At 39.2% G+C, this 26853-nt stretch overlaps 1 protein-coding gene across 7 annotated transcripts in view; it reads left to right on the top strand.

The window, feature by feature from the left end:
• MAST4 (microtubule associated serine/threonine kinase family member 4) overlaps positions 1-26853 on the top strand; it is a 254427-nt gene that overhangs the window by 46700 nt on the left and 180874 nt on the right. For 4 of the 7 annotated variants that reach the window (XM_060761582.2, XM_060761581.2, XM_060761580.2 and 1 more), the window contains exon 3: positions 225-346. In XM_060761582.2, the coding sequence (XP_060617565.2) occupies positions 225-346 (122 nt within the window). Of the gene's footprint in view, positions 1-224; positions 347-20649; positions 20843-26853 lie in introns of those variants that run through there. The other 3 variants (XM_060761584.2, XM_060761585.2, XM_060761589.2) reach the window with 2 other exon arrangements.

The following is a 26853-nucleotide window of genomic DNA, read 5'->3' as shown; positions in this document are numbered from 1 at the left end:
TGTTATTTGGAGCAAAAGAGTAACTCCAAAGTTTTCTGCAAAAAGATATGAGAATATAGCCCAAGAAACCTACAACAACCCATATGAGAATGATTTGTTTATAGGCTGCTAAATCAGACCAAATAGCTCTGAACTCCAATCACTGTTCATTTTGTATTACATTGAATTTTTTTTAATGGTATCTGAAATGGTTTTAATTATTTTTTCTCCCGAATCTTTGACAGGTAGGTACTTGCTGCCAAATGCCGTCACACAACAATCATGGCAAAATGGAGAAACTTCCAATCTTGTCCGAATGCGCAGCCAAACTCTGGGGCAGTCAGCGCCTTCTCTAACAGCTAGTTTGGTGAGTCATCTTTTAAAATGTTTGTTTAGCCAACCCATCTGTAAGACCCAGAAGCCTTAAGTAGAGCCAAACACAAGGTAGAGGGTTCAAACACAGCTTTATTACACAAAATGAGTCTTTTAAAGCACTTAACTTCAGTGCAGTGAACTAAGGCAGTAATCTGGCATCAAAAACGAAGTGATACCAGCAACAAAAATATAACCCGGATTATATCGCTGTTTAATCCGGGTTAACAGAAAAGTTCAGCAAATTGCTTGAAAGTTCACACAATTCAAAAACACAGTCACAGGAAACAAGAAAACGTAGTCCCAGAACGATGCAAGGTCCAAACACGAAGTTAGCAGTAGAGAAGTCCAAGAGACAAAGGCGTTGGTCAAACCGGTCCGTAGTCAAGCCGTTGAGCGAAGGTAAACACGGGAACACAGGAGCACAGCAACACAGCAACACAGGAATCTGTAGTCCAAGGACCGATACTCGAGAGTTGGCAGTAACAAAGATTCACATCCCAAAAGAGACACTTTGCCTTCTGCAAAGAGCCATACATTCAAAACCCACTTTTATCGTACAGCTCCTCATTAGAGGATGATGAGCTCCCCAACCTTTCCTCATCACTCTCAGCTGCCTCCATCCTCGCAGCTGAACCCGAGCGCCCATCCCTCTACCTCTGCCAGCGTCTGCCAAGACAGATCTTGCCAAGTGCTCCCCGGTTGCCAATCCCCTGTGAACCCCTCAAATTCATCACTGGAGGTGGGTTGGTTACAAATGTCCCTAATCTGTTGAACACGGGTCCAATCCAGCTCATCCTCCTCTCCCATATCACTCCCAGACCCACCACTCCTTTCAAACCCCATGAAATCCTCGTCCTCTGTAGGAGCGCTAAGTATTTCCCGGACGCGCTACCTCTGAAGCTCCTCGTCGGACTCTTGATCGCGAGTAGCCCTCTTTACTCCCCTGCTCTCCTCCCCATCCCCCATTTCACAATCGGAGAAGCCCCCAAACGCCTCAGAATCACTTGGAGTCATGATTATTTCCCTAATGCGCTTTCACTGCTGTTCCTCCTCTAACACCTGCGCAGACCTCTTCTCCCTTCTACCAGTAGTAGTAACGTTACCATCACGATGAACTACAACACCGTCTCTCCCCTCAATGTTAAGATAACAGTATGCCTAGTAAATGATGCCTAGTTCCTTTGTACAAGAGTCAAATAACCAGAAATACCCACTATTTCAGCGTCTTCTGCATTACTACTGTCGATTACTGTATATAATGCCACTAAACATCTTCAATGTATCTGAATTACGTTTGCTAGGGGAGCTGTAACTTTGAATTGCTTTTCTTGTTTCCTATAAAATCTCAGTAGGAATCACATGTCACTATAATCTCTCCTGCCCATTTAGATTTAAGAAATAAAGATACTTGTACAAAACACTTTTTTCAAGTACCTGGCTTTTCATAGGCATTCTAGAGTAGTATAATATATTGTGTAGTCTCCCCTCTCCCCTTTTGGCTGGTTGAGTTATATATTGTAGATGCTCCTAAATTTGAGTGATTTTTAAAAGGAATTTTAGGAACATTTGTGAAAAAAAGATAAAACTTTAGCTTTTTAACCACCACCAGACTCTGGAAAGAAATGAACACTATGAACCGAGACTTACTATTTACTTGGATCATCAAAGAAAATCTATTACTTCAGTTGTCCATGTTCATTTTCCATACTTACTGTTATGCTTATTCACTCCTATGGACTTTCCATTTGTATCTAGTAGTGTGGAAAGCACTTTTTTTGTTATATAAAGATTCACATCTGATGAGGGACTCTTCCATTAGTATATTGCAGCCTCTTTTGAGATGGTACTACTACACACACACAAACACTTTGGTTAATCCCATGGATATGGATATCAAAATGTCAATTAGGTCGTAAATGCTGTTAATTGCATGTAGTCCAAAAGACTTCCATTATGTTTATGTTTCCTGCCCCGATATAAAAAGGTAATCATATCCCTCAAGCATTATAAAATAATTGTTTAGGAATGTAACACAGATATAAATAAGCGTTCCATCAGATACACTCAGTAGGAGTGTCAAACAAAGAGTATCTAATAAAACTTTTATTTACACTTTAAAATGATTTTGAAGATTTCTAACCCAGTTTTTGATCGAAAGTACCCCATATCATTTTAGAACAATACAACCCCCCCCCCAACCCCCTCCAAAACCAAAAACACCCCAACTCAAAACCAAAGTGCTGGGACCTGGCTCTTTTGGCAGATCTCTTCTACAGAATATTCTGTTGCATCTGCACATGCAAGCAACATTAATTGGAACCAAATTCTTCCCTGTAAACAAATGTGTAGTGAGTTTCCTACAGCTGGTTTTCTGAATTGATGCCTGGAGTCACCTGGTCTTTTCCTTTATATAGTGGTTTTCCTTGGAGAGAGGTGTACAGCTTTCTTAGTGGCTATTTTTCTTTTGCCAGGGGCAGGCCAATATGTCTTTAAGCATTGAGTTAAATAAGGTTTATGTTTATAGTTATCCAGAACTTTTAATTTTTATCTTTTATATAATTTCATATGTAAGTAACCTTGTACTATTGAGATGCAGCATTCATTAATAGCTTCTATCTTAGTTGTTGTGGAAGTTACTTCATACTTACACAGATGATTAAATATTTTGTTAGCTGTCTTGAAGGATTTGTATGAAACAGAAAAGTATAGTGCAGGGGTCCTCAAACTAAGGCCCGGGGGCCAGATATGGCCCTTCAAGGTCATTTACCTGGCCCTCACTCAGGGTCAATGTAAGTCTGAAACGACTTGAAAGCACACAACAACAACAATCCTATCTCATCAGCCAAAAGCAGGCCCATATTTCTCACTGAAATATTAATAAGTTTATATCTGTTAAAATTGTTCTTCATTTTAATTATTGTATTATTTTAAAGGGTTTTTTTGCACTACAAATAAGATATGTGCAGAGCGCACAGGAACGCATTCATTTATATATATATATATATATATATATATATATATATATATATATAATCCAACCCTCCAACAGTTTGAGGGACTGTGACCTAGCCCTCTGTTTAAAAAGTTTGAGGACCCCTGGTACATTGCATTTTAAAAAAACTTTTATGTATAAGTATCTTAGTGAGGGATAGAATCAGATGCAAGCCTTGCTGAGCAGATTAGTTTAGTTATTTAAAGTTAATTTTAACCTGGATCAGCAAGAACCTAGTCAGTTTTTGGCATCCATCTCATTGGCAACCGATGTAGTAGCTGGATCAAGCATGGGCAAACTTCGGCCCTCTAGGCATTTTGGACTTCAACTCCCGCAATTCTTAGCACTCGGAGGGCCAAAGTTTGCCTATGCCTGAGCTAGATGAATTGTGGCACAGCTGGGGAAAACATTTGTTTGTTTTGCCTGTAAATATCCAGAACTCCTGTGTCCTTGAGAGATCTTCTAAATCATATATCATGAATGTACATAGGAATATGAACTCCTTCTCAAAAGCTTCCATTATGGGTAATGCTATTGGCCAATAGGATAAAAGAATATTCATAGAATTATAGTGGTCGCAATTTGGCAACTAATTCTGATCACCACCATCTAGTAGTCCACTAGGTGGCGCAAGAGCCAAATGTGTAATGAAAACCCATATTTATGTTTTGCAATATGTGCCTTTTTTGTTTGTTTTCATGTTGGCTTTTTTTTTGGTAGTCAAACTGTATTTTCAATCAAGTCCAGTGCAATGATTGCAGAAATTGAAAAACTCTTGAAACTGCAGTGATGAAATTCCTCATATTGTCAATCTAAAAGTGCAATACTAAATACCCTAAAGCAGGGGTGTCCAAACTTTTAAAGCCGATGGCTAGTTCACAGCCTGTTTTTTTTTTTTTTTTGGGAGGGGAGAAGAGCAGACTGTAGTTAGAAAAAACATGAACCTATTCCTATGTACACTGCATATGTCTTATTTGGAGTGCAAAAAACCCATGAAAGAACAATAAAATATATAAGACGAAGAACAATTTGGACCAACGTCAGTGTACCAGTCTTTCAATTGGAAGTATGAGCCTGCTTTTGGCTTATGAGAGAGTCAAGTTAATTAGGATTGTTGTTGTGTACCTTCAAGTCACTTCAGGCAGTGGTGTATGCTGCTTCAGAGTCTGGTGGAATCCCCTTCTCTTGAGGTTTTTCAGCAGAGGCGGTGTGACCATCTGCCAGGAGGGCTTTGATTGTGGCAGGGGGACTTATAGTTGCTGTCTGGCTCTCCCCTTTTCTTCCCAAGGGAAGGGTCTTTTTGGAAAACACGGGGTAGTGATGTGAAACTAAAGCAGGGTGGAGAAGGAAGGGAGGGAGGGTAGCCAGGCAGGCCTTTGGCCTTCAGTGCCCTCTCTTCCTGGCCATGCATCAGCAGTGATGGTGGCAGCAGTAGTGAGAGCTTGGGGTAAGCAGGGTAATTGTGGAGGCTTCCTTTGCAAATAAATAAAATGTTGTGGGGGAACAGAGAGAAGAGAGACAAAGAGGCCACTGGGACGGTTTGCCCAAAGCCAGAGCCACCTGAGAAGGCGAGGCTAAATCAGGGTGAAGAGATGCAATAGACCACCATCTCTCTTTCTCTTCTCCTGAGGACCCGTCTTTTCCAGTACCCTTATCCCCATGAAGGAAGAAAGAAACTAAGAGAGGAAGTCAAAGAAAAGAGGAGGAAGGGAGGAAGTAAAGAAACAAGGGAAGTAGGCATGGGGAGAAAAGGCTGGTGGTAATTTAAACAGGTGCCATAATTGGCCCCTGGGCCGGACTTTGGACATGCCTTCCTTAAACGCACCAGATTCTGTCTGATCTTGGAAGTTAAGCAGGACTGGTTTGAGTTTATGTTTGGATGGGAGGCTGCCAGTGAATACCAGATGCTGCAGGCTATGTTGGGAAAACAAGCCAGATATCTGGTATGGCATGTTCTGTCATATTAAGTTACTTTATTATGCCTTGCTGTATTCATATATATTTTGTAATAAGACACTTCTGAAATCCTTTGTGGTGCAAAACAGAATATGGTTCTGTTTGATTGATGGATTTACATATAGGGTGGCTGTTTAGAATGTGTAGTATTTTATGTGTAGTGTTTTATTCGGTTACTGTGAGCTTTCTGGGCTGTATGGCCATGTTCTAGAAGTATTCTCTCCTGACATTTTGCCCACATCTATGGCAGGCATCCTCAGAGGTTGTGAGGTCTGTTGGAAACTAGACAAGTGAGGTGTATATATCTGTGAAATGTGCAAAGTGGGAGAAAGAACTCTTCTCTGCTTGAGGCAGGTGTAAATATCAGCCACCTTGATGAGCATTTAATATTTTATTTTTCCACAATATTATAATAAAATTATTGCTGCCCTGTATCAAACCATAAAGGTCACATTTAAAACAAATAATTAGGCCTATAAGAATTTTAGTCTTCTAATATGACTCTGTTTAAATTGTATACGCCGCACTATTTTTAAACTCAGAATATATATATTACAAAACTCTACAGACTGAAACAAAATTTAAAGTATATATAGGTCAAGTTGCATGTGCATCAATCTGGTTTGTAATTAGTCTTGAATAGAAAGTTCATTTAAAATGGTAAACTTAAAATTTTGTAGACATTATAAATGTCATAATAATGTTATCAATAGCCATTCTGAACTACATTATAAATGTAGTTCAGAATGGCTATTGATAACATTATTATGATTAATGAATGGTCTAAATCAGGGGTCCACAAACTTTTTAAACAGAGGGCCACGTCAGTCCCTCAAACTGTTGGAGGGCCTAATTATGATTTGAAAAAAAAATGAATTCCTATGCATGCTGCACGTATCTTATTTGTAGTGTAAAACCCACTTTAAAACAATACAATAATTAAAATGAAGAACAATGTTAACAAATATAAACTTATTCGTATTTCAGTGGGAAATGTGGGCCTGCTTTTGGCTGATGAGATAGGATTGTTGTTGTTTTTATGTGGTTTCGAGTCATTTCAGATTTAGGTTGACCCTGAGCGAGGGCTGGGTAAATGACCTTGGAGGGCCACATCCGGCCCCCGGGCCTTAGTTTGAGGACCCCTGGTCTAAATAAAATTGCTTATCTCAACTAGAGTAAACTCATTAAATCATATACATTTAGTAATTGTCAACTTATAAATCTCCAATTGATTCGGTGTGTTTATTTAGGTTTAGCAATTGGCTTTACACCTCTGTCTTTTTCTGTTCTTCAGTATTGAAAAAGAAATAGATTTTTGAATTTTTCAAAATGCAGTTTTTCTTTCAAAGTAGCTATTATTAAATATCACACGAGTTGAGCTTCTAGTAATGGGTATAGTTCAAGTGAAAATGGGATTCTGTCCCTCTTTTCAGTCATCCAGTATATCTTCATCTTAGCCTGCAGGTACATTGGGGGCAACCGCTATAACTCTAAAGGATTTAGTAATAGTAATTTTACCAACATTTTTTATTTCTGATAAGACATAAGTGGCAGATTAAATAAAGCCAAATAGCTGGAGGGCACTCAAACAGAAGATAAACCTGGCAGAAGAGTATTTTGAATAAGAAAAGCACTGACACACATTGACCAACAAAATAATACTGTGTTTTGAAACATCCATATCAAGAATAAATGCCCTGTTTTTTATTCGTTATAGCACATTATTAAAATGTTTGATTTGTTGGAGAAAAGTGAAATTATATTCCTCCTAAACCGAGAGTTTATTTGAATTGTTGAAGTGAGTTTCCCTAGGAACCAAATCCTAATCCAATATTCAAACCACAGCACACTATAATCTTCCTCTAAATGTATGTCCCTAAAACTTTAAATATGTTGTGCTCTCTTTTTGTGGCCTTTGGCAAAAAGAACACTATGTAAAACTGCACAGTAAATAACGTGGTGATGTAATCTTTGAATTAGTGGAAATGAAATGTTTGGCTTTATGTGCCTTTTCCCAGACTACTGATATTAGAGATTCTATTAAACAAATAGGTGTCTGTGTGCTTGTACAATGTACAAGGTGAGGCAGCATAACTTCCTTTTTTAAAATGCACACAATTCAGTCGGTTGAAGACGTAGCGGAGCGCTAGTGGTCTCATTCGAGAGGTGGGAGTATAAAGTTTTGTCCTGACACAGTTCAGTCGCCATCATGCGCTGGAACAGTGAGGAGCGTGCTTTTGCCGTTAAGGCCTACTTTTCGAGTGGATTTGGAGTGGTCGGCCCAGGCATGTAGCCGGGGGGGGGGGGGGCTTGAGGGGCTTCAGCCCCCCCCCCCCCGAAATTCTCATGGTGGTCCACGAGAAGACCTTACTGGTACATTATTTCAACTGTTATGTTTATTCATATCATGATCTGATCACCATGCTCAATATATTCCATATGCATGGGGGTATTGGGGTAACAATACAAAAGGTTTGCTAGGGTAGACCCTCTTTCTCTCAGACTCAGAATCAAAATCCTGGCTATGAGCCTGGGCCGGCCCGTTCTCCAGATTTGGCCCCTTGTGATTTTTTTCTATGCGTTTTTTTGAAATCCCGTGTTTATGTGAACCGTCCAAGGACCCTACAAAATTTGAAGACCAATATCCAGGAAGAAATTTCCAACATAATGCCTGCTATGCTGGCAAGAGTCATGACAAACGCCAGAACTCGGTTTACTCAGTGTATGGAGAATGGAGAATGGGGGACGTCACCTACCTAATTTGATCTTCAAAACTACGTAAAACAAAACTTTAGGTATGAGCCTACATTATAAAAGAAATAAAAATTTCTGATTCATACAGTGGGTTTTATTAAGTTTTGAAAAAAAGAAATTATGCTGCCTCACCCTGTATATACCTTAATTTCACAGCTTCAAACCTCTGTTCATATATTAAACTTTTATATTGTTTTATATTGCTTATATTTTATGTTGTGGTTTTGAGATTTGTAAGCTAACCTGTATATTTTTGGAGGTCCCTCTCATTACTTTTTTTTAACCTGTGCTGCCAACTCATAATCAACAGTATAGTCCAAACATAGAAATTTAATATCCAGCACCCCACTTAGACATTTTTGAGGTATGAAAATTTCAAGATATTTGTATGGGAGAATGAGCAGGCAGTGTATTGATCTTTTAAGCTATTTTATTAAAAAGGGATAAACATACACACATGCACATACATGCATTACTCCTCTTAGGGGGAAACACAGACGTCTCATTATCTAAGAACATACCATACATAAGGCTGATTGTATGAACACAATACACTTTTTTAGTTTTTTACTTTCAGGTTACCTGCTTACTGTCTTCTCTTATCTTTTGATTGTGGGAAAAAGCAAAGCTGACTAACTCATCCATCATTTAATTTAACCCCTAATTTAACAATAGTTTTGTACACCACAGCCATGTTCACTTGCAGATTTTTTTTCTTTTCTTACCCAAGACTTTCCATCCTAACAGGGAGGGCTAGCCTCAGTGTGATGCAGTGGTTTATAAATGCATTTCCAAATTTTCTTCATATGAACAGTTAGGGATTGATTGCACAAGGGGACACATTTTCGCGGTGCATTCAGATCTCTTTTACTGGGAGATTGGATCCTACTGTTGCTCAAACCATAAAAGCAGCAGATATGCATACCTGTGTTGCAAGAGTAGGGTCTCAGCAACTCAGATGCCTGGAGAAGGTGGTTTTGATTATGGTAGTGAGTGTGTCAGATTTCATTGTTTGGTTCCCACCCCATGTTATTGAAGAACAATTTTCCCCAGAATTATGTTGCTGGATTTCATTAATTGTGCACCAAGCTGTGGGCACCTGTGTGTTGGTGTGCGGAGTGGTAGCCCTGGAAGCTACCCAAGATAGCAGACAACCTGAAAATCTATAAAATCAGGCCTGGTGGAGAGCTTTCAAATAGTGGCAGTCCCTTTAGTGGCCCGCAGTGCTTACTCTTCTCCAGCTGAGACAGGGGAATGCAAGGCAGGTTCTTCCATTGTGGTTTCTCTCTCTTGTAAAGTTAGACAATGTATGTCTCTACCTTTACTTCTATGGTAAACATTGATTTGTGTCTCTAGATACCTTGGATAAAAAAGATTGAAAGTTATACTCTCATGTTGGGAATGCTCTTTCTAAATATGTTTCTGGGCATTTATTTGAGGCACAGCATTTTCCTGTTTCTTAAGAAGGAAGAAAGGACTTTACTAAAATATTTATTTATTTGATTTACGCCCTTTTCTGTCTATTGTAAGCTACTTACAATATTAATGAAAAACAGAACTTCTAAAACAATACAAAATATCAAAGTTTAAAAAAGCATTAAACCACACACTTCCCTAAAAACATGCATACTAAAGTACATGTGGTTTATTTAAAATAGCACACCTAATGTACATATCATTGTGCCCTGGTCAGTTAAAGCTGAGGGCCTATGACTATGACTGCTGGTGAAAAGACAACACAGAAGGACCAGATTAAACTTTCCTTGGATGGAAGCTCCAAAGCTTGGTGCAGCCACCAAGAAGGCTCTCTCGCATGTCTTCACCAGCTGACTCTGGAAGGATGGTTGAATGGAGAGAAAGGCTTCCCTTGAAGGCTTGTAGGGGGAAATACAGGTTTTCAGTTAGTCTTGACTAAAGTCCTTTAGGACTTTTAAAGTCAAACCAGTGTTTTGCATTGTGCCTGAAAACAGATAGGTAGCCAGTGAAACTATTTCAGCAAGGGAGTTATATCCACAGAGTATCTGCCATAGATAGATAGATATCAGGCAGGTTCATATGGGAGAATATGGCCCCTCAAACCTGGATCTGAACTTAAATTGTATAGGGCTTTAGAGGTCATCCCCAGCAATTTAAATTCTGCTTAGAAACAGATGGACACCCAGGGAGCAATCCAGTTAATCATTTGACTGCAACTCTGTAGACCAGGGGTCCCCAAACTTTTTAAACAGAGGGCCAGGTCACAGTCCCTCAAACTGATCGAGGGCCAGATTATAATTTGAAAAAGCCATGAATTAATTCCTATGCACACCGCACATATCTTATTTGTAGTGCAAAAAACCAACAACTTCAGAACAATACAAAAATTAAAATGAAGAATAATTTTAACAAATATAAACTTATTAGTATTTCAGTGGGAAGTGTGGGCCTGCTCTTGGCTGATGAGATAGAATTGTTGTTGTTGTTGTTGTTGTTGTGTGTTCTCAAGTTGTTTCAGACTTAAGTTGACCCTGAGTAGGGGCCAGGTAAATGACCTCGGAGGGCTGTATCTGGCCCCTGGGCCTTAGTTTGGGGACCCCTGCTGTAGACCAGCTAAAATTGCCAAACACTCTTAAAAAGAAACCCCCTTTAAAGCTCATTTACCAAGACATTTTTCAGTGTGGCCCAGACTGATGTCTTAAAGACTGGGCACAGCTACTACACAAGCCTTAACTATGGAGATTTGTTCTTCATCATTTCTAAGACTTCAGTGTAACCCACTAAAATATATTGCAATTTTCCAAATAGTATAGTATAAATATAGTATAATTACTGCAGTTTGTATGAATATTTATGTAAACATTTGTCATGATGTTAAGGGACAGATTTTTCTTTATGGGAACATAGGTTAAAAAAAAGAATAAAACGTTGCATTGACACCTAATTTTTAGCTATGAAAGACACAATGACTGTCTGTTGATAAAGACTGCAAATAAACTGTAAATAATTTGGTTACTAGTAGGATTCAAAAATAGGCTTTGCCTTTGAGATTCTTGTGAAAAGTAGGCATTTAATTTTAGTATCTGACAACTGAACATGAAATTTCTGAGAAATACATTCTAAATTATCTTTTCAAAATTGCCAAATTGACTTAAAAACTAGTAATTTTATATTTGAGTTTTTGTTATATCTGTGTTTCCTTATACACAAAATCTGATTTCTTGTGCCTTGTCAGAAAGCATAAGCAGGTAGCCAGTAGTAATTTTATTTTACTTCTTCTTTTTTAATATACTGCTCAGAGAACACTCTTTCAGTAGCCTTTTATTTTATCCCCACATGTTTTTGCCTCAGGTCTCTGTCTCTCTCTCTATATGAGAGAATGTAGGTGCACTCCTTCTCAAAGCAATGTTTTCTGACAGGAAATCAATACTTTTTCCTATTAGATTTGGCGGTGTGATTGTCATAATCCTTATCATAGACTTTGCTAATGGCCAACTACTAACTTTGTTTTTTTTATCTTTTTTGGCCTTTGGTAAGAAATGTACCTTTCACCTCTGCTGCAACATGTCTCTGTGAACCGTATGAAAAGTAGTATGCGAACCAAGAGGGTTGTGTAGAGATGTCTTAGCAGTGCCATAGGAAGTGCATTTTCAGTAGGTTCAATATTTCCAGTTGTATAAATCCTCATATTAGGAAAGTCCCTCCAATGAACCCTGTTTTGGCAGTCACTGTCACAACATCTCTCCTGAATGTCTTCTGTATAACACCCTTCCAATCAAAAGCCATCAAGTTTAACATAAAGACAATACTTTAATGTCACCAAGACACCAATATGTCCTTTTGGAGCAAGATTACAAAGAAGAGGGAGCAGAACTGCTTTTTGCTGCCCCAGCAGGTTGGACCATGTCTAATGGTTTTAAGCTACATGAGAGTAGATTTTGATTGAACATTAGATGGAACATCTTGACAGTAAGAGTGGTTCAGCAATGAAATCAATTCCATAGACAGGAGGTGGAGTCTCCTTCTCTGGATGCTTTCAAAGAGATACTGGACAGTGATGTCGATATACGTCAGCATCTTGCATTTAGCCTTGACTTCTCAGTGGCCTTTTGTTAGCATTGTTTATTTATTGGATTCACTCTGTGGGTTATACAGTATGACTCTCATTGTTTTTTTTTTTTGTTGTGTCAGGAGCGACCTGAGAAACTGCAAGTTGCTCCTGTTGTGAGAGAATTGGCCATCTGCAAGGACGTTGCCCAGGGGATGCCCGGATGATTTGATGTTTTTTTTTATCATCCTTGTGGGAGGCTTCTCTCATATAATAATAATATAATATAATAACTTTATTTTTGTACCCCACCTCCATCTCCCCAAAGGGACTTGGTGTGGCTTATAATGTGCTCAAAATGACACATAAAATAAACAAACAGTGCAATAAAAGATCAAACCAATAGGATATAAAACAATAATTTAAACTCAAAACAGCCCCCAATAATCTGCTTTTTTGTGGTGTAGGAATTCTGTATATTCCTATTCTTTTTATGTCTTCCCTTCCTCTGGTACCATTTTTAAAAATGGAATACAGTGGTCCCTCACTTATTGCAGGTGTTACCTCCCTGGATCACCCACGATAAGTGAAATTCCACGATGTAGGGATGCCCCCTCATCGTCTCTCGACCTGAGAAACTGCAATCCTTCTCTTCATCCTTCTCATCGCTGCATGGGGCCTCTTGCCTCCTCAGTCGTGGGCCCAAGCAGTAGCAAGAGGCCCCATGTGGCGACGAGAAGGAGGAAGAGGAAGGTAAGGAGGGTGAGGAGGTGGCTCTTCTTCCCCCCTTCACCCTCCTTATCTTTCTCATCCTCCTCCTCTTCACCACATGGGGCCTCTTACTTCGACAACGCATGGGGCCCAAGCCACAGCAAGAGGCCCCAAGCGGCCAAGAGGAGGAAGGTAAGAAGGGCGAGGGGGTGGCTCTTCCCCACCCCTCGCCCTTCTTACCTTCTTCCTCCTCCTCCTCTTTGCTTTCTGGGGCCTCTTGCTGTAATGCCACATGGGGCCCAAGAAGGCAGCAAGAGGCCCCAGGCGGCAAAGTGAAGGAGAAAGAAGAAGGTAAGGAGGGCGAAATTATTTTTTTTAATTAAAAAAAACCTGGGATACAATGAGTCCATGATAAAAGGACCACAAAGGAGCGAGGGACCACTGTAGTATCCAGGAATACACCTACTTTGTTAATAGAGATAACCCTGCACTGTGTTGTTCAACACCACTGCAAAATCATTATAACGACTTGAATTCTATCTGCCATATTTTATCATTTCCATTTTATAATAATGATGTGTAACATTATGGATTTAATAATATATGTATGCTGGCCTGATTTTTTTTCATTATAAAGGAAGGTTTAAAATATCTTATAGTTTGGAATGAAATATTTCTGAAAATGCTGAGAGTTTTCCGGACTGTATGGCCATGTTCCAGAATGCTTCAGGAACATGGCCATACAGCTCAGAAAACTCACAGAAACCCAGTGATTCCAGCTATGAAAGCCTTCGATTACAAATTTCTGAAAATATTATCCCTTAGTGATCTGAATTTATCTCCTAATACTGAAAAGATTGCACCTAAAATTAAAAAATGGCAAAATCTCTGATAATTTGGAAGTCATGGTGATAGGGCTCAAAGAATAGCTTGTTCAGAAAATGACAAGTGTCATTGATTTATTTACTATTTATTTATATATTTGTATAAATACGCTATTATCTCCAGCATAAACTCCTACCCCCAAGAATAACGTTTCCCCCCCTCCCCCACACACATAACAGTTTTAAGTCATTTTGACCAGATTTGTGAGCTGCAATCCATCACTTACCAGAAAGGAATCTTCATTAAGTTTCAGGTCATGGTCCAAGAATCCAAAACTTTCCTGGCAGCACCATATGTGGTGTTGTCTTATTCTTCTTTCTCTTCCTTAGCTGGTCCTTCAGCTAGGACAGACATCCTCAAACTGTGGCCTTCCAGCTGTTTGGGCCTCCAACTCCCAGAAACCCTAACAAGCTTATTTAATTGTCAGGAATTCTGGGAGTTGAAGGCCCAAAGAGCTGGAGGGCTGCAGTTTGAGGAGAGAGGAAATGATAACTTTAGTAATGCCTTGTAATATCCTGAAAAATATCTCTTGGTTCCCATATGGACCAAAAGACAGAAATAATGATAAATGGACTTGGTGAATATTTTCAGTTTCTGAGTTGTTGTAGGTTTTTTTGGGCTATATGGCCATGTTCTAGAGGCATTCTCTCCTGACGTTTCGCCTGCATCTATGGCAAGCATCCTCATAGGTAGTGAAGTCAGACCTCACCACCTCTGAGGGTGCTTGCCATAGATGCAGGCAAAACGTCAGAAGAGAATGCCTCTAGAACATGGCCATATAGCCCAAAAAAACCTACAACCCAGTGATTCCAACCATGAAAGCCTTTGACAATACATTTTCAGTTTCTGTTACAGCACACATTTTTACTCCAGAGAGATAGCAGAACTCTTTGAGACATCAAATCAAGCCTGCAAAACACTGCTTCTGTTCATGAGTTCCCAACTATCACCACACATTTCCTCTGTGGTATGGCAAGAGCCATTCCATGTGGAAACTATTGGCTATGAAGCATATTTCCTCAGGTATTCTGTTTGTGAAAGCAAACTCTTTCCTACTGATAGGCACTGTTTGTGTGTGGGAGAATGACATATTGTTGATGACAAAGCTGGTTTACTATTGACAAAACTTTCAGTCCTCTACCACAGGAGATAAGGCAATAGATTACCTATTCCTGTCAGGGAAAGGTACTGGTTGCAGCAGATGTTAAGGCCAAGTTATAAGATCATCCACATTCTTTTTACCACTTTGTTAGTGGCAAGTCAGCCCTGTCAAGTGAACAGTCACTAAAATTGTTATCTTTTCTGTCTTAGTTGTGATAATACCCACTGTGAGAACTGATTGCTCTTTGGAGCCATCCTCTGGACCCCTCGCCACCTCAGTCACTTTGTTTGTGCCAGTACACAGCTGGTTTTCTCTATATCTTTACCCAAGTCCAGGTAGTACTTAGTGCTAAGTACAATAGTCACTAAAAAGAAGAGAGATATATGACATCTTCAGTACCTTCCATTTCAATACCATGTTCTTCTGCGGCTGACATATATTTTGCTAGTCATTCACATTGTTCCCTTCAGTTTTGGAAAAGATGCTTACGAATGGGATGCATCTTGTTCAAACTACTGATAAAAGCAATTGGATTGTGGTCTTAATGGAAGTTAGAGATTGCTCTCATGGTCATTCTTGTCCACCTATGTGGACACCTATGTGTCCCGTGTTGTATTTATAGCTATGTATCTTTCAATGCATGGTACTTTTATTAATCCTAAAGTCTTCAGAAAGCACCCCTAAAGAAAGATTCTTGATAAGATTAGGTTCTTCCTTGCATGCAAGGAAGCTTTGTGCTTGCCAGCTAAATTATGTTGATTGGCTTGCCAATCATTCGGCATTTGCACCGAATCTCTTTGACATAATGGGTCTCTCTGTTAATGTTTGATGCCAGCTCAGATTTATTGGTATCTTCCTTACCTCCAAGAATGTGGAACATCCATGTGTGTGCATTTGCCAGAAAGCAGAACAAGTGTTTTTGCTGCCCATTTCTCTTCATACTGTTGGTGTGACATATCCAAAAACTTTCAGAAGCCATAGCAGCAACAAGTGCATTTTTGTGTAGCCTGTTTTGAGAATGTCTGAATAGCCCAACAGTAAAGACTTATCGTCACCTACCAAGTTTCTCAATCTCTTTTCTGGTCCCTGATTATGAGGTTGTCACATCTGATACATTTGATGTAGCAGTTGAACCAGGACTAAGTACAAGGCTCGTTGTGTATGACCAGGGATTAATACTTCCAGGTTACTAGAGAAACTGCAGCTACACCAATCTTTTTTTTTTTTTTGCTACCATCAAAGTGTCATAGAGTAATGAATGCTCTGTCTATAATACAGTAACTCAAGTAGTGAATGGCAACCTTGCCAAATATATTTTACCTTCAATAGTGGGAAGAAGTTGTTAGTTGTTGAAACACAGGGATGGCAATACTTCGACAGATTTAGTTGATGTACAATTGGTCCTCCACATCTGAGCATTTCACATTTGCAATTTCGATAATTTGCAGGTTTGCTGCAGCTTCAGGGAGCAGGGCAGTAGCATTTTCAGTCATCATCTACCCCCCCCTGCAGACTTTGGAGGGGCGGGGGGGGGGGTAAATGTCACTGCTCCACCACCTGAAGCTGTAGGGAGTAGAGTAGCAACACTTTCAGTCACCATCCCCCCTCCTCCAAAGTGTTCTGGTCCCCAGACTTCAGTGAGGGGTGATTGATTTTGTTGCCATAGCAGGGGTCCCCAAACTACGGCCCGCGGGCCACTTCCGGCCCGCCAAGGGCCCCGATCCGGTCCGCGGAGGAGGAGCGCCCCCCCACAGTGCCCCTCCGTTGGCTGGCTCACGCTGTCCATGGGGCCTGACGGACAGCGTGAGCCAGCCAAGGGAGGCTGCTCCGCGCGGTCTACTTGCAAGTAAAGCACCTCGCGAAGTGCTTTACTCACAAGTAGGCCGCGCGGGCCTGCTCCCCCCTTGGCAGGCTCATGCTACCCATCAGGCCTGATGGACACTGTGAGCCAGCCAAAGGAGGCTGCTCCGTGTGGTCTACTCGCAAGTAGGCCGCGCGGGCCTGTTCCCCCCTTGGCAGGCTCATGCTATCCATTAGACCTGATGGACAGCGTGAGCCAGCCAAGGGAGGCTGCTCCGCGTGGTCTACTTGCGAGTAAAGCACCTCGTGAGGTGCTTTACTCACAAGTAGGCCGCGCGGGCCTGCTCCTCCCTTGGCAGGCTCACGCTATCCGTCAGGCCTTATGGACAGCGTGAGCCAGCCAAGGGAGGCTGCCCCGGCGCTACATGCAGTCATGCTGGCCACATGACCTTGGAGATGTCTATGGACAACGCCGGCTCTTCAACTTAGAAATGTAGATGAGCACCACAGAGTCAGACACGACTGGACTTCATGTCAGAGGAAAACCTTTAACCAGGAAAATTGTGGAAGATCCAGGGTGGGGGAAAGAACTCTTGTCTGTTGGAGGTAGGTATGAATGTTTCAATTGGCCACCTTGATTGCCATTTCATAGCCTGACAGTTTTTAGGGAGAATCCTTAGTTGAGAGATGATTAGCTGGCCCTGATTGTTTCTTGTCTGGAGTTCCCCTGTGTTTGAGTGTTGTTCTTTATTTACAGTTATAATTTTAGAGGTTTTTAAATACTGGTAGCCAGATTTTTGGTCAGATTAGAAATAGGAAGATTTCCCATTCTCTGCTCCTGGAATTACTGCCTAAAGAGGGCTAGAAAGAAACCCCTCTAAGGGCCCTTCCACACAGCAAAATAAGATATGTGCAATGTGCAGAGGAATTTTTTAATTGATTTTTTTAAAAAAAAACTATAGTCCGGCCCTCCATCGGTCTGAGGGGCAGTAAACTGGCCCCTGGTTTAAAAAGTTTGAGGACCCCTGCTCTATAGCATAAAGAGCAAACATTGGTGAGCACTCTGTGGGTTCAGTCCTTCAGTCAATTACAAATCAACATAACTGTACCACTATCTAGCCATGTTAATAGCTAAAATATTTATTGCTTGTTTGTTTGCTTGTTTGCATTCTACCATTAGAGTTTTGTTCTGCCAGGTTGTGTCTATTTTGGAAATTTGATTTTGATAACTGGAGTTTCAATACCAATGTGTAAAGGGATTGTGTAGTATCTTTGAGGTAAGCAGAGGAAGAAGTTGTTGGAAAGGAGTTGCTACCAACCTTTTCTCTTAAGTTAATTTTAAAGGTGCTAAACGATCCCTTTGCAGTTTCCTGACCAACATGACTAAGTCTTAAAGTTCTGATAGTTGTCCAGGATGTCACAGCCTTTCTCTAATGTATCCTTTTGTTTTTACACTTTGCATTTGGTAATATTTGACAAACTCTCCTTTCTCACTAGAGCTCTTGAGTTTGGTGCTAGTATTTTGATATGGGACATGTTAGCATGTGTATGAATTTATTAAAAATACATTTATAAGTTTTTTCCCCTTTCCATACAAAGTCCATTTACAATTTCCTTTATAGAGTTGTTTTTTTCATTTCTTTTCATAAATGTTTCTAATCTTTAGTCTATATAAGCTCTGTGAACCTAGTACACATTAGAACTGAAAATATATTGTGGATTGTTTGCTTGGTCTTTCCTATATAGAGGACTAGAGTAAAATATTTCCTTTTATAGTGGGATGAAATAAATTATCCTTCCATATTCTCAGTATTTGTTCCAGGGCAGGGTTGGTAACCATATAGACAGTATTTTGATTGCATGCAAGGGAATGTAGGAGAGAGGAAAAAGGAATATGCCTTATTGGATTTGACTTTGTGCTTCACCCAATGCCTGATAAAGGCTCATGGTTTCCCCCATCCCTGGGCACTTTGCCTGCCCATGAGCATGCAGAAATGCAACATCCTGTGAACTCTGCCATAAATAATTCAGAGAGTGTTCAAGGAGTGGGATATTCATAGGTATACCAAGACTTGTTTATAAAGCTATTGTCCTTCCAACTCAGTTGTACACTGGTGAAACATGGGTCATCTACAAATGTCACTCTCAACTCCTGGAACAATTCCATCAGCATTGCCTTCAAAAAAAAATCCTGCAAATCTCTTGAGAAGGCAGAGGAACAATTGTCAGTGTTCTGGAAGAAGCAAAGACCACCAGCTTTGAAGTGATGATCCTCTGCCATCAACTTCACTGGACTGGTCATTTTGTCTGAATGCCTGATCACCATCTCTTATTTCACTCTCAAAAATGGAAAACGGAATGCCACTAAACAGCAAAAGAGATTTAAAGATGGGCTTAAAGCTAACCTTAAAAAGTGTGGACTAAACGTTGAGAACTGGGAAACTCTGCTCTCAAATGTTCTAACAGGAGGTCAGCTGTTACCAACAGTGTTACAGATTTTGAAGAGGCACAAATAAAGGACAAAAGGGAGAAAAATGCCAAGAGGAAGGTGCATCAAGCAAACCCTTGTTGTGACCACTTTCCACCTGGAAATCTATGTCCTTAATGTGAAAGACCATGTGGATCCAGAATAGGTCTCTACAGTCACTTATTGAACTTACTGCCAAGACTCTTCCCTTGGAAGACAATCATACTTGGCCATGAGTGATCGCCTATAGATTTTGACTACATGCAAAGGAATGTAGGAAAGAGGAGAAAGGGGGATGCCTTATTGGGTTATACTTTGTGCTTCACCCTATGCCTGATAAAGGCTCATGGTGCCCGCACCCCTGAGCACTTTAGTACTTGTATAAGGAAAGTAGTATGTGAAGTGACTCTTGAAATCAGAACTGTGATTAATGACAACTTGTTAGTATATTTTAAGGGATTTTCTCTTAGTGGCGATTTAAATTTCTGTGCACTAGAATTTGTTCTGTAATTCTCAAGGGAGAAGCAGAGCCCATTTCTGAAGCATAAAATGCAATTGATTTACTTGGTGGATAGATTCTTAAATCCCTAAGCAATTTTTAATGACACAGTGTAATCAATTGATATCAAGCCTAATAGCCTGATGACAGCTTCAAAAAAATCAATAATTGGGTTAACCTCAGCTGTACTGATAAGGCAAATCAAATAGGCTTCCCTTTCCTTTTTGAAATTCATTTGTGTAGAAATCATGAACTCAAAACGATGTGGTTGTGATTAGGGGGCAAGTAGGTTTCCATTTCTCTTCTTTGACATTTAGTCCCCGTTGTGTTGTCTATTGAAATACAGACATTTGGATGCATAAAAAAATTCTTATCTGATGTTTCTATGTCACACTCTTGCTGTGGCAATCGGCAGGCAATAAAAATATTCATCTCTTTGCTATCTTGAACTGGAGTGAAATGAAAATGATGAGAGTAAACAAGTGGAAATAGAGTGTGAAATTATGCATGATGAGGGAAATACTTTTTCTGTCTGCTAGTTCATCTCCTGAGCATAGGTTAACTGTATAACTAATAACTGAATTTTATCAAATATTAATATAATATTTTGAATGTTAACATTTTAAATGCTTTGGTATTTATAGGCAATAAATACTTAAGAAGCTAAGAAACCATTGAGATTCTTAGAATAGCTGCCAGTGCCAGCTAGAAGTCTGTCTGTGCAGCTCTCATGTCTGTATTTTCTTTTCTTTGATGTCATCGAAACGATGAGAACCAGACCTTGTTGTGTTGCTTCAGTGACCAGCTATGCTTCAGTTTTTCACAATTACTCTCGGCTTTTGCCTTCACTTTAGGTGTCACTGCTGATTAACTCAGACACTTTGACCTTACAGCTTCCTCTCAAAGGCTTGACCTGATGTCCGTGCTTAGAGCTGTTTGCTGTTAGCACAGGATGCTGGGGTTATTGTTTTTGAGCATTAGAGTGCTCTCGCAGGATTTCCTCCCTTAAATATCAACTCTAGCCTAGAAAAATGTGCTAGGTGACTGAAGCCCACTTGCTGCTTTGTAACAGAGTACGGCAGGCGTGCATGATCTCAGAAGTTGCTGAGTGAATAACTGAATAAAGTCAGCTGACTCTTTCACTCCAATCAGATAAACCGTGATGTAAGTGTTCAGCAGCTGCTAGGATCTGAATAAGTGTGCTGAAGTCTGAGGTTGTACGGCATGGTGATATTGTTATCAGAGGAATGAGGGAAGCAATGGATGAGTCCAGCATTCTGAGGAGGCGAGGGCTTCAGGTAAGATATACACTGTTCATGAGTTGTGCTCTTTTCAAATGAAGGATGATTGTTGTAAAAGTTTAGTTTGCATCTGTGTACTTGCAAAAAGGTGGGGACAATTTTAAAGTGTGGATTGTTTTCTCTGAAGTATAGCTTGATAAATGGCTCAGCAGAGGAGGTTTCCTTGTCAGAAAATTGCCTTTCTTTCGTTCCTTGTAAAAAGTGAAATAAGAATCTCTTAAGCAAACAAAACATAGGCTGACACTAGGCAAGGCACCTTGAAGTGTGATATTTCACGAAGTATACTAATAATGCATTGACTGATTTCATAAGATCATTTTCAAAAAGAATCTTAAGCTTGGAAACATTAAGCACTGGATGAAATTTAAGGAGCTGCTGACAATGGTAGTTCTCAGTATTCAATGAAAACTCAATTGCCTGTGGTTTTTTCTTGGCAAGTTTGTGAAGTTTGTAGTAATATTTATTTTAAGAATAGAGTACTTAGTGTGATTCATTCTATATATTAGGTGCCCAATGCTTTCTGTTAAAATGTGGGCAAGTTAGTCTAGAGTTGGACCCAATTTCCTGAGATTGCCATCAAAACTTTATCGGTATTTGAATGTATTTTCAAAGAAAATTTGCAACAAGCATTCTATTTTATGATATATGTCCAGGCATGTTGTGCCTTTTGTTGTCTGGGCTTGGGAATATCACAAATATTTTTTTTCTTTTTAAAGTATTAATTCTGTTAAGTTAGTGAACTGAATACCCAACTCTGTATTTATATAAACCATTTTGATGTAAATGTTAGTTTTCACAACTGAAGGTGAATATTCAAACTTTAGTTTCTGAAAAATATTATATTCCTTAGGTAAAACATTTTTTCCTTGCTAATGTTTCCTATAAACCCAAATTGTTTCACTGTAGGACGAAGAGGTTTCCTATTATATTGTATCCTCTTTCCATTTATAGTCTGTTGTAACTTTTTAAACTTTGTAACTTACAGTTGAGAGTTCTTATTGAAGGATGCTTTCATGGTATGAAGTATAACAAATATGGTATGAAGTATGGCAATTTTCAGATGCAAAATCATCTAAAAATCAGTTCTTGATTATTTAAGCCATCTAAGACATTTGGATAAATTGGCTTTTTAGAGTGTGGAGACTTTTCAAAACACTATGGTTTCTTTTGTTTTCATTTGAGCTATTGGTCTCAAGAGTAGCTCATGGTCTGACTTTGAATTCTTGTGTGCTAAGTGGGTTTATTTTAATCTTACTGTTTTGGAAGTAGTAATAGATTTCTTGAAAACATGATTTGAAGAGAAGTCGGCTATTCCAGTTGTAGTGGATATAACTTTTATTAGTAAAGTATACTTCAGTAATTCATTTTGCGTCAAATACTTGTTCTGTAAAACTATAACACATTCTAGTTATTTTCTATGAACTTTAGGAAAGGAAGAGAAAAAACATCCCAGTAGTTTTTAAATAGATTAGTATTGTTTCCTTGTTGCATTATAGTGCCAGCAATTTTTTTTTTAATATTTGGGGCTATTGCTGCTAAATTAAGCTTTTCGTGCCTTCCTCTTATTGTGCAAGGGGGCAGAAATTAAGGCTGTACTGCGATATGGACTAATCCAGAGATCCTTCTTGTTTGAATAGATGTTCATTTACAGAAGAGTTTTTAAAATCAGTGCTGGAGCATATGGCTCATTTGTGGACAACCCCCAACCAGCTGTCTTGAAGCTATATCTCCCTCAATGTTCTGTTTTCCCCAGACTACTTTATAAATTTGGTATGCGATTGGATGGTGTTTCTGTGTAGTTTACTGCTTATTTGTGTTTGTTCCAGTGCAATATTAGAACTCTCACTAATAGGAGTGGCTTGAAGTCTGTTAAACTGGGCTGGGTATATTCAGGATCTAGAAGGCCACATCACTCATTTTTCAGCTACTTTCATGATCTCTAGGGTTGTGGCTGCTATACTTGCAACCACAGTGATGTCATGTTGCTCAGGGTCTCCTTTTGGGCTTTGTTTGCAGATTAAAAGCCTTTCAGTTATGGGTTGTCCCTCAAAAGAGCACATTAAATATTTTTAAAAGTCAATTTAAGAAATAAAAATATGGTTATACAAGAGTCATAGAATATACAAATAAGCTTTAATATTATTTTTGAAAACTACATGCCTAACCTAGTACAACCAGCACTACAACTAAGTATTTACTAAAAATAACAAAATGTGAACACTAGAATAAAACACACAAATAAACACACATTCACAAAACAAAAGGAACAGACAAAAACCCTAATCTACCAACCTCTTACGCCCTAACTGATGGTCAGAGCTTTTATCAAAGTATGTCTTTCCTCTACTAGCCTGCTAGGAAATGATAAAAAGGGTAGAAAGAGAAGAAGATGTGGATTATACAAGCACACACTCTGCCTCCTCCCTTCCTGTGTTGTAATTATTTTTCTGTGCCTGGGACCTTCCAAGGGCAGCAAGAGAGTCAACAAATTCAAACACAAACACACACACACACACACACACACACTAAAAAACAGAAGTGTCCAGAAGTTTACCTTTAGAAGTTTAAAAAATATACTAGCCGTCCCCTGCCACGCGTTGCTGTGGCCCACTCTGGTGGTCATGGGGGTTCTGTGTGGGAGGTTTGGCCCAATTGGTCGGGTTCAGAATGCTCTGTGATTGTAAGTGAACTACAAATCCCAGCAACTACAACTCCCAAATGTCAAGATTCTATTTTCTCCAAATTCCACCAGTGTTCACATTTGGGCATATTGAGTATTCGTGTAGAGTTTGGTCCAGATCCATCATTGTTTGAGTCCACAGTTCTCTCTGGATGTAGGTGAACTATAGCTCCAAAACCAAAGGACACTGCCCACCAAACCCTTCCAGTATTTTCTGTTGGTAATGGGAGTTCTGTGTGCCAAGTTTAGTTCAGTTCCAGTGTTGGTGTGGTTCAGAATGCTCTTTGATTGTAGGTGAACTATACATCCCAGCAACTACAACTTCCAAATGATAAAAATCATAATTTTTGAGTGATGGTCACTCCTCGTGTTGTGAGACGTTTTGTTGCCAAATTTGGTGTGATTTCATTCATTGGTTCCTTTGTACTCATTATGCACAGAGCATTTATATATATATAAATTAAGGAGGCCCATTTCAATGTGATGCTGCTGGGCCTGGAGTCTTCTAGGAAGAGAAATTCACTCTTTTTTCTGCTAGAAAACGTGACGTTTATAACACTAAAGCACTACAAAAACTTTCTCAAAATAAAATAACCCACACATAAATAGGAATTCAACAATATTTATTAGGGCTGGGCGGTTTCGTTTCGTTAATTCGTAATTCGTTAATAATTCGTTATTTTTTTCAATTACAAAACGATAACAAACCATTCTGGAGCAATTTTTTTAAAAAACGAATTTTTAAACACGTTTTGCAAATGCTTCGTATTTCGTTATTGTATTCGTTTCGTTATTGTTCTGAGGTCGTTTCATTATTATTTCCGCATGTCTGGGGCAAGTTTTTTGTTTAATTAGTGAAAAAAAATTATAATATCACACCAACAGTCAACAACAGAGGGAGAGGGAAGCTTCAGAAGTTTTTGGAGGTTTTTTAGCGTATTTCGTGGTCGCGTCCGCCATTAACGAATCGATTCGTTATTGTTTCGGAAATCGATTCATTAATGTTTTGTAATTTTTTTCACATTTACGAAATTTCGTAAATACCGAACTTTTTTAAGGGAAAATTTTGTAATTATTTTAAATATCGAAACAAAAAAAACCCCCAAATACAAATCGATTTTAGAAACAAATTTTTCCGTTGTTACCCAGGCCTAATATTTATATATGCTGTAAGTACATATTTCAGATTCTAATCAAAAAGAAGTACTTAGTTATCTGAAAGTAACTGGATAGTTTAAGTAGAAACCACACAACTTTAGCTTTAAATAGAACTGTTTATCCTAAACAATTATGGATCTACCGTATTTACTCAAATCAAATACCCACCTTTTTTGCTAAATGACCTTGTCAAAATTGGAGTTAGACAATTAGGTCATACAGTAATCTTAGTGCTGAGTCAAAGCAAAAGGGAAAGCTACTTCAGGAGCTCCTCTTTGAGGAACATAATCTCTAATTTAATAGCCATGGAGTTCAGTTTGGTGAGGCATCCACATTCTTTGGCAGAAAAGGCTCAAGACCTTGTAAAATGACAGCCTTCGTGATTCCATGAAGGCAATTAAAGTGGATTCATTCTACAGCAGACATGCACCTCAAGATTTTTTTCCCGTTGCTGGAAGGTTTGGTGTTCTAAAACAATTGTTTATAACAAAGGAATTCTAAGTAGGCAGCAACTTAGAATTATAAATTACAAAGAGCACCCCTTTTGCCACTGCGCATTATGTTCGGCAGAAAATACTTTTTCCACGGTTTTGAAAATTGAGGTGTCCATTAGATTTGATAGTATATTAGACTTGAGTCACAGACCTCAGGGCCATTCATCACAGGGATAGTTTCTCTGAGCTATGCACCAGGATTTTTTCTTTCCTGTAAAAAGATGCTCTTGTAACCTGTGCGCTTCAACACAACAGCCTCTGTTCACCTGCCCTTCTGCTGAGCAGCTTCAGAACACTTGTGTGGCAGACAAAGATGGCTCTTACAATTCCAAGACAGGATTGTTTCACATGCAACTACTGCTCTTTAAGACAGTAAAAATACAAAGAACGAGTCATTAGTAAATACAAAGAAGGGCCCAATAATCATAAGCCACACCCAGGTTCATAATATTGTATTTTGGGGAGAAATGAAAGAGGTTTAGAAGACCCCATGTACTTTGACTTATTTTTATATTGCTAGTCCATTTCACAAACCACAGTACAGTGCTGGATGTGTGAGAGACATGGGAGCAGCTCCCCACCTTTCTTTCAGCAAAAAGTATCATTTGAAAGGTCTGAGATGTATGAATTAGAATAATGTCATTAAAAGTAAAATGTGCTGGAGTAGACTAATAAACAGAGGTTCTCTAGAGCCCTCTGGTCAGGGTGAAGAAGGGAATAGGCTTTGGGATTGAACAGGATTGGTTTCCCCTTTTAGGAATCAGAGTTTGAGAGGGAAACCAGTATCTATTCCTTGGAATAGGTTTTCAGCAGGCAAACTAAATTTCTCACCCCTGTTAAAGAGGGTGTAGATATATATGTGCTATAGCATACACACAACACCCACAGTATTAATACAGATACGTTTGAATAGTTAATGAAGTAATTCTTAGTTTATTCATACATGTCTCTCTGTGTGTAATCCTTTCTTCTGAGTGAAAGGGAATATGCTAATTACACCTAGCTCTAGTTCTTCTTTCCTTCTGATTTTGGTAAGCCTATGAAGGTGTATAATGATACATGAAGTCAGTATTGCATGCAAACAAATTGAAGTTCAGTGAAAGTGTACCACAGTGGGTGAGTGTTTGATTTGGAAAGAAATGCATAGCCTTTTCTGAATTATATTGTACTCCTTAGAGGAGCTGATTCATAGCTTGGGGGTACTTTCAGATCTAGTTTATTCAGAGGCCAATGTAATTTACATGGAACACGGGACCACCTGCTGAGGCTGGTATACTGGCTATGATCCTACCTAGACTTATCCATTGTTTTGCTAAACCTGAGATTGTGTACTATGTTTGAGGCTGTCTGTGAAGTCTTCTTCATCGTTTATGATTTATGGGTACCCTAAGGTGCATCAATCACAGGGTATTGTTGGCAAGATTTGTTCAGAAGAACTTCGCCTTTCTCTGAGTTGTGGAGAGTTTTCACTATGAAATGAGCAAAATTATCACATGGTACATCAGTGGAAGTTGAGGTGCTCCAACTGTTTTCCATGACCTTCATCAGCTGAAACCTTAACCTCCTTGTTTGATTATTTGATTAATTTTGCTTACTGGTAGCACATGAGTATATTTTAGTGTATTTGTATTTGAAAGGCACACATCAGTGAATTTTGGTTAGACCAGCCATCTTCA

Source organism: Anolis sagrei, chromosome 2, assembly GCF_037176765.1.
Source record: "Anolis sagrei isolate rAnoSag1 chromosome 2, rAnoSag1.mat, whole genome shotgun sequence".
NCBI lineage: Eukaryota > Metazoa > Chordata > Lepidosauria > Squamata > Dactyloidae > Anolis > Anolis sagrei.
Note: the sequence above shows the minus strand (reverse complement) of the source record. Positions and strands in the feature narration are given on the sequence as shown.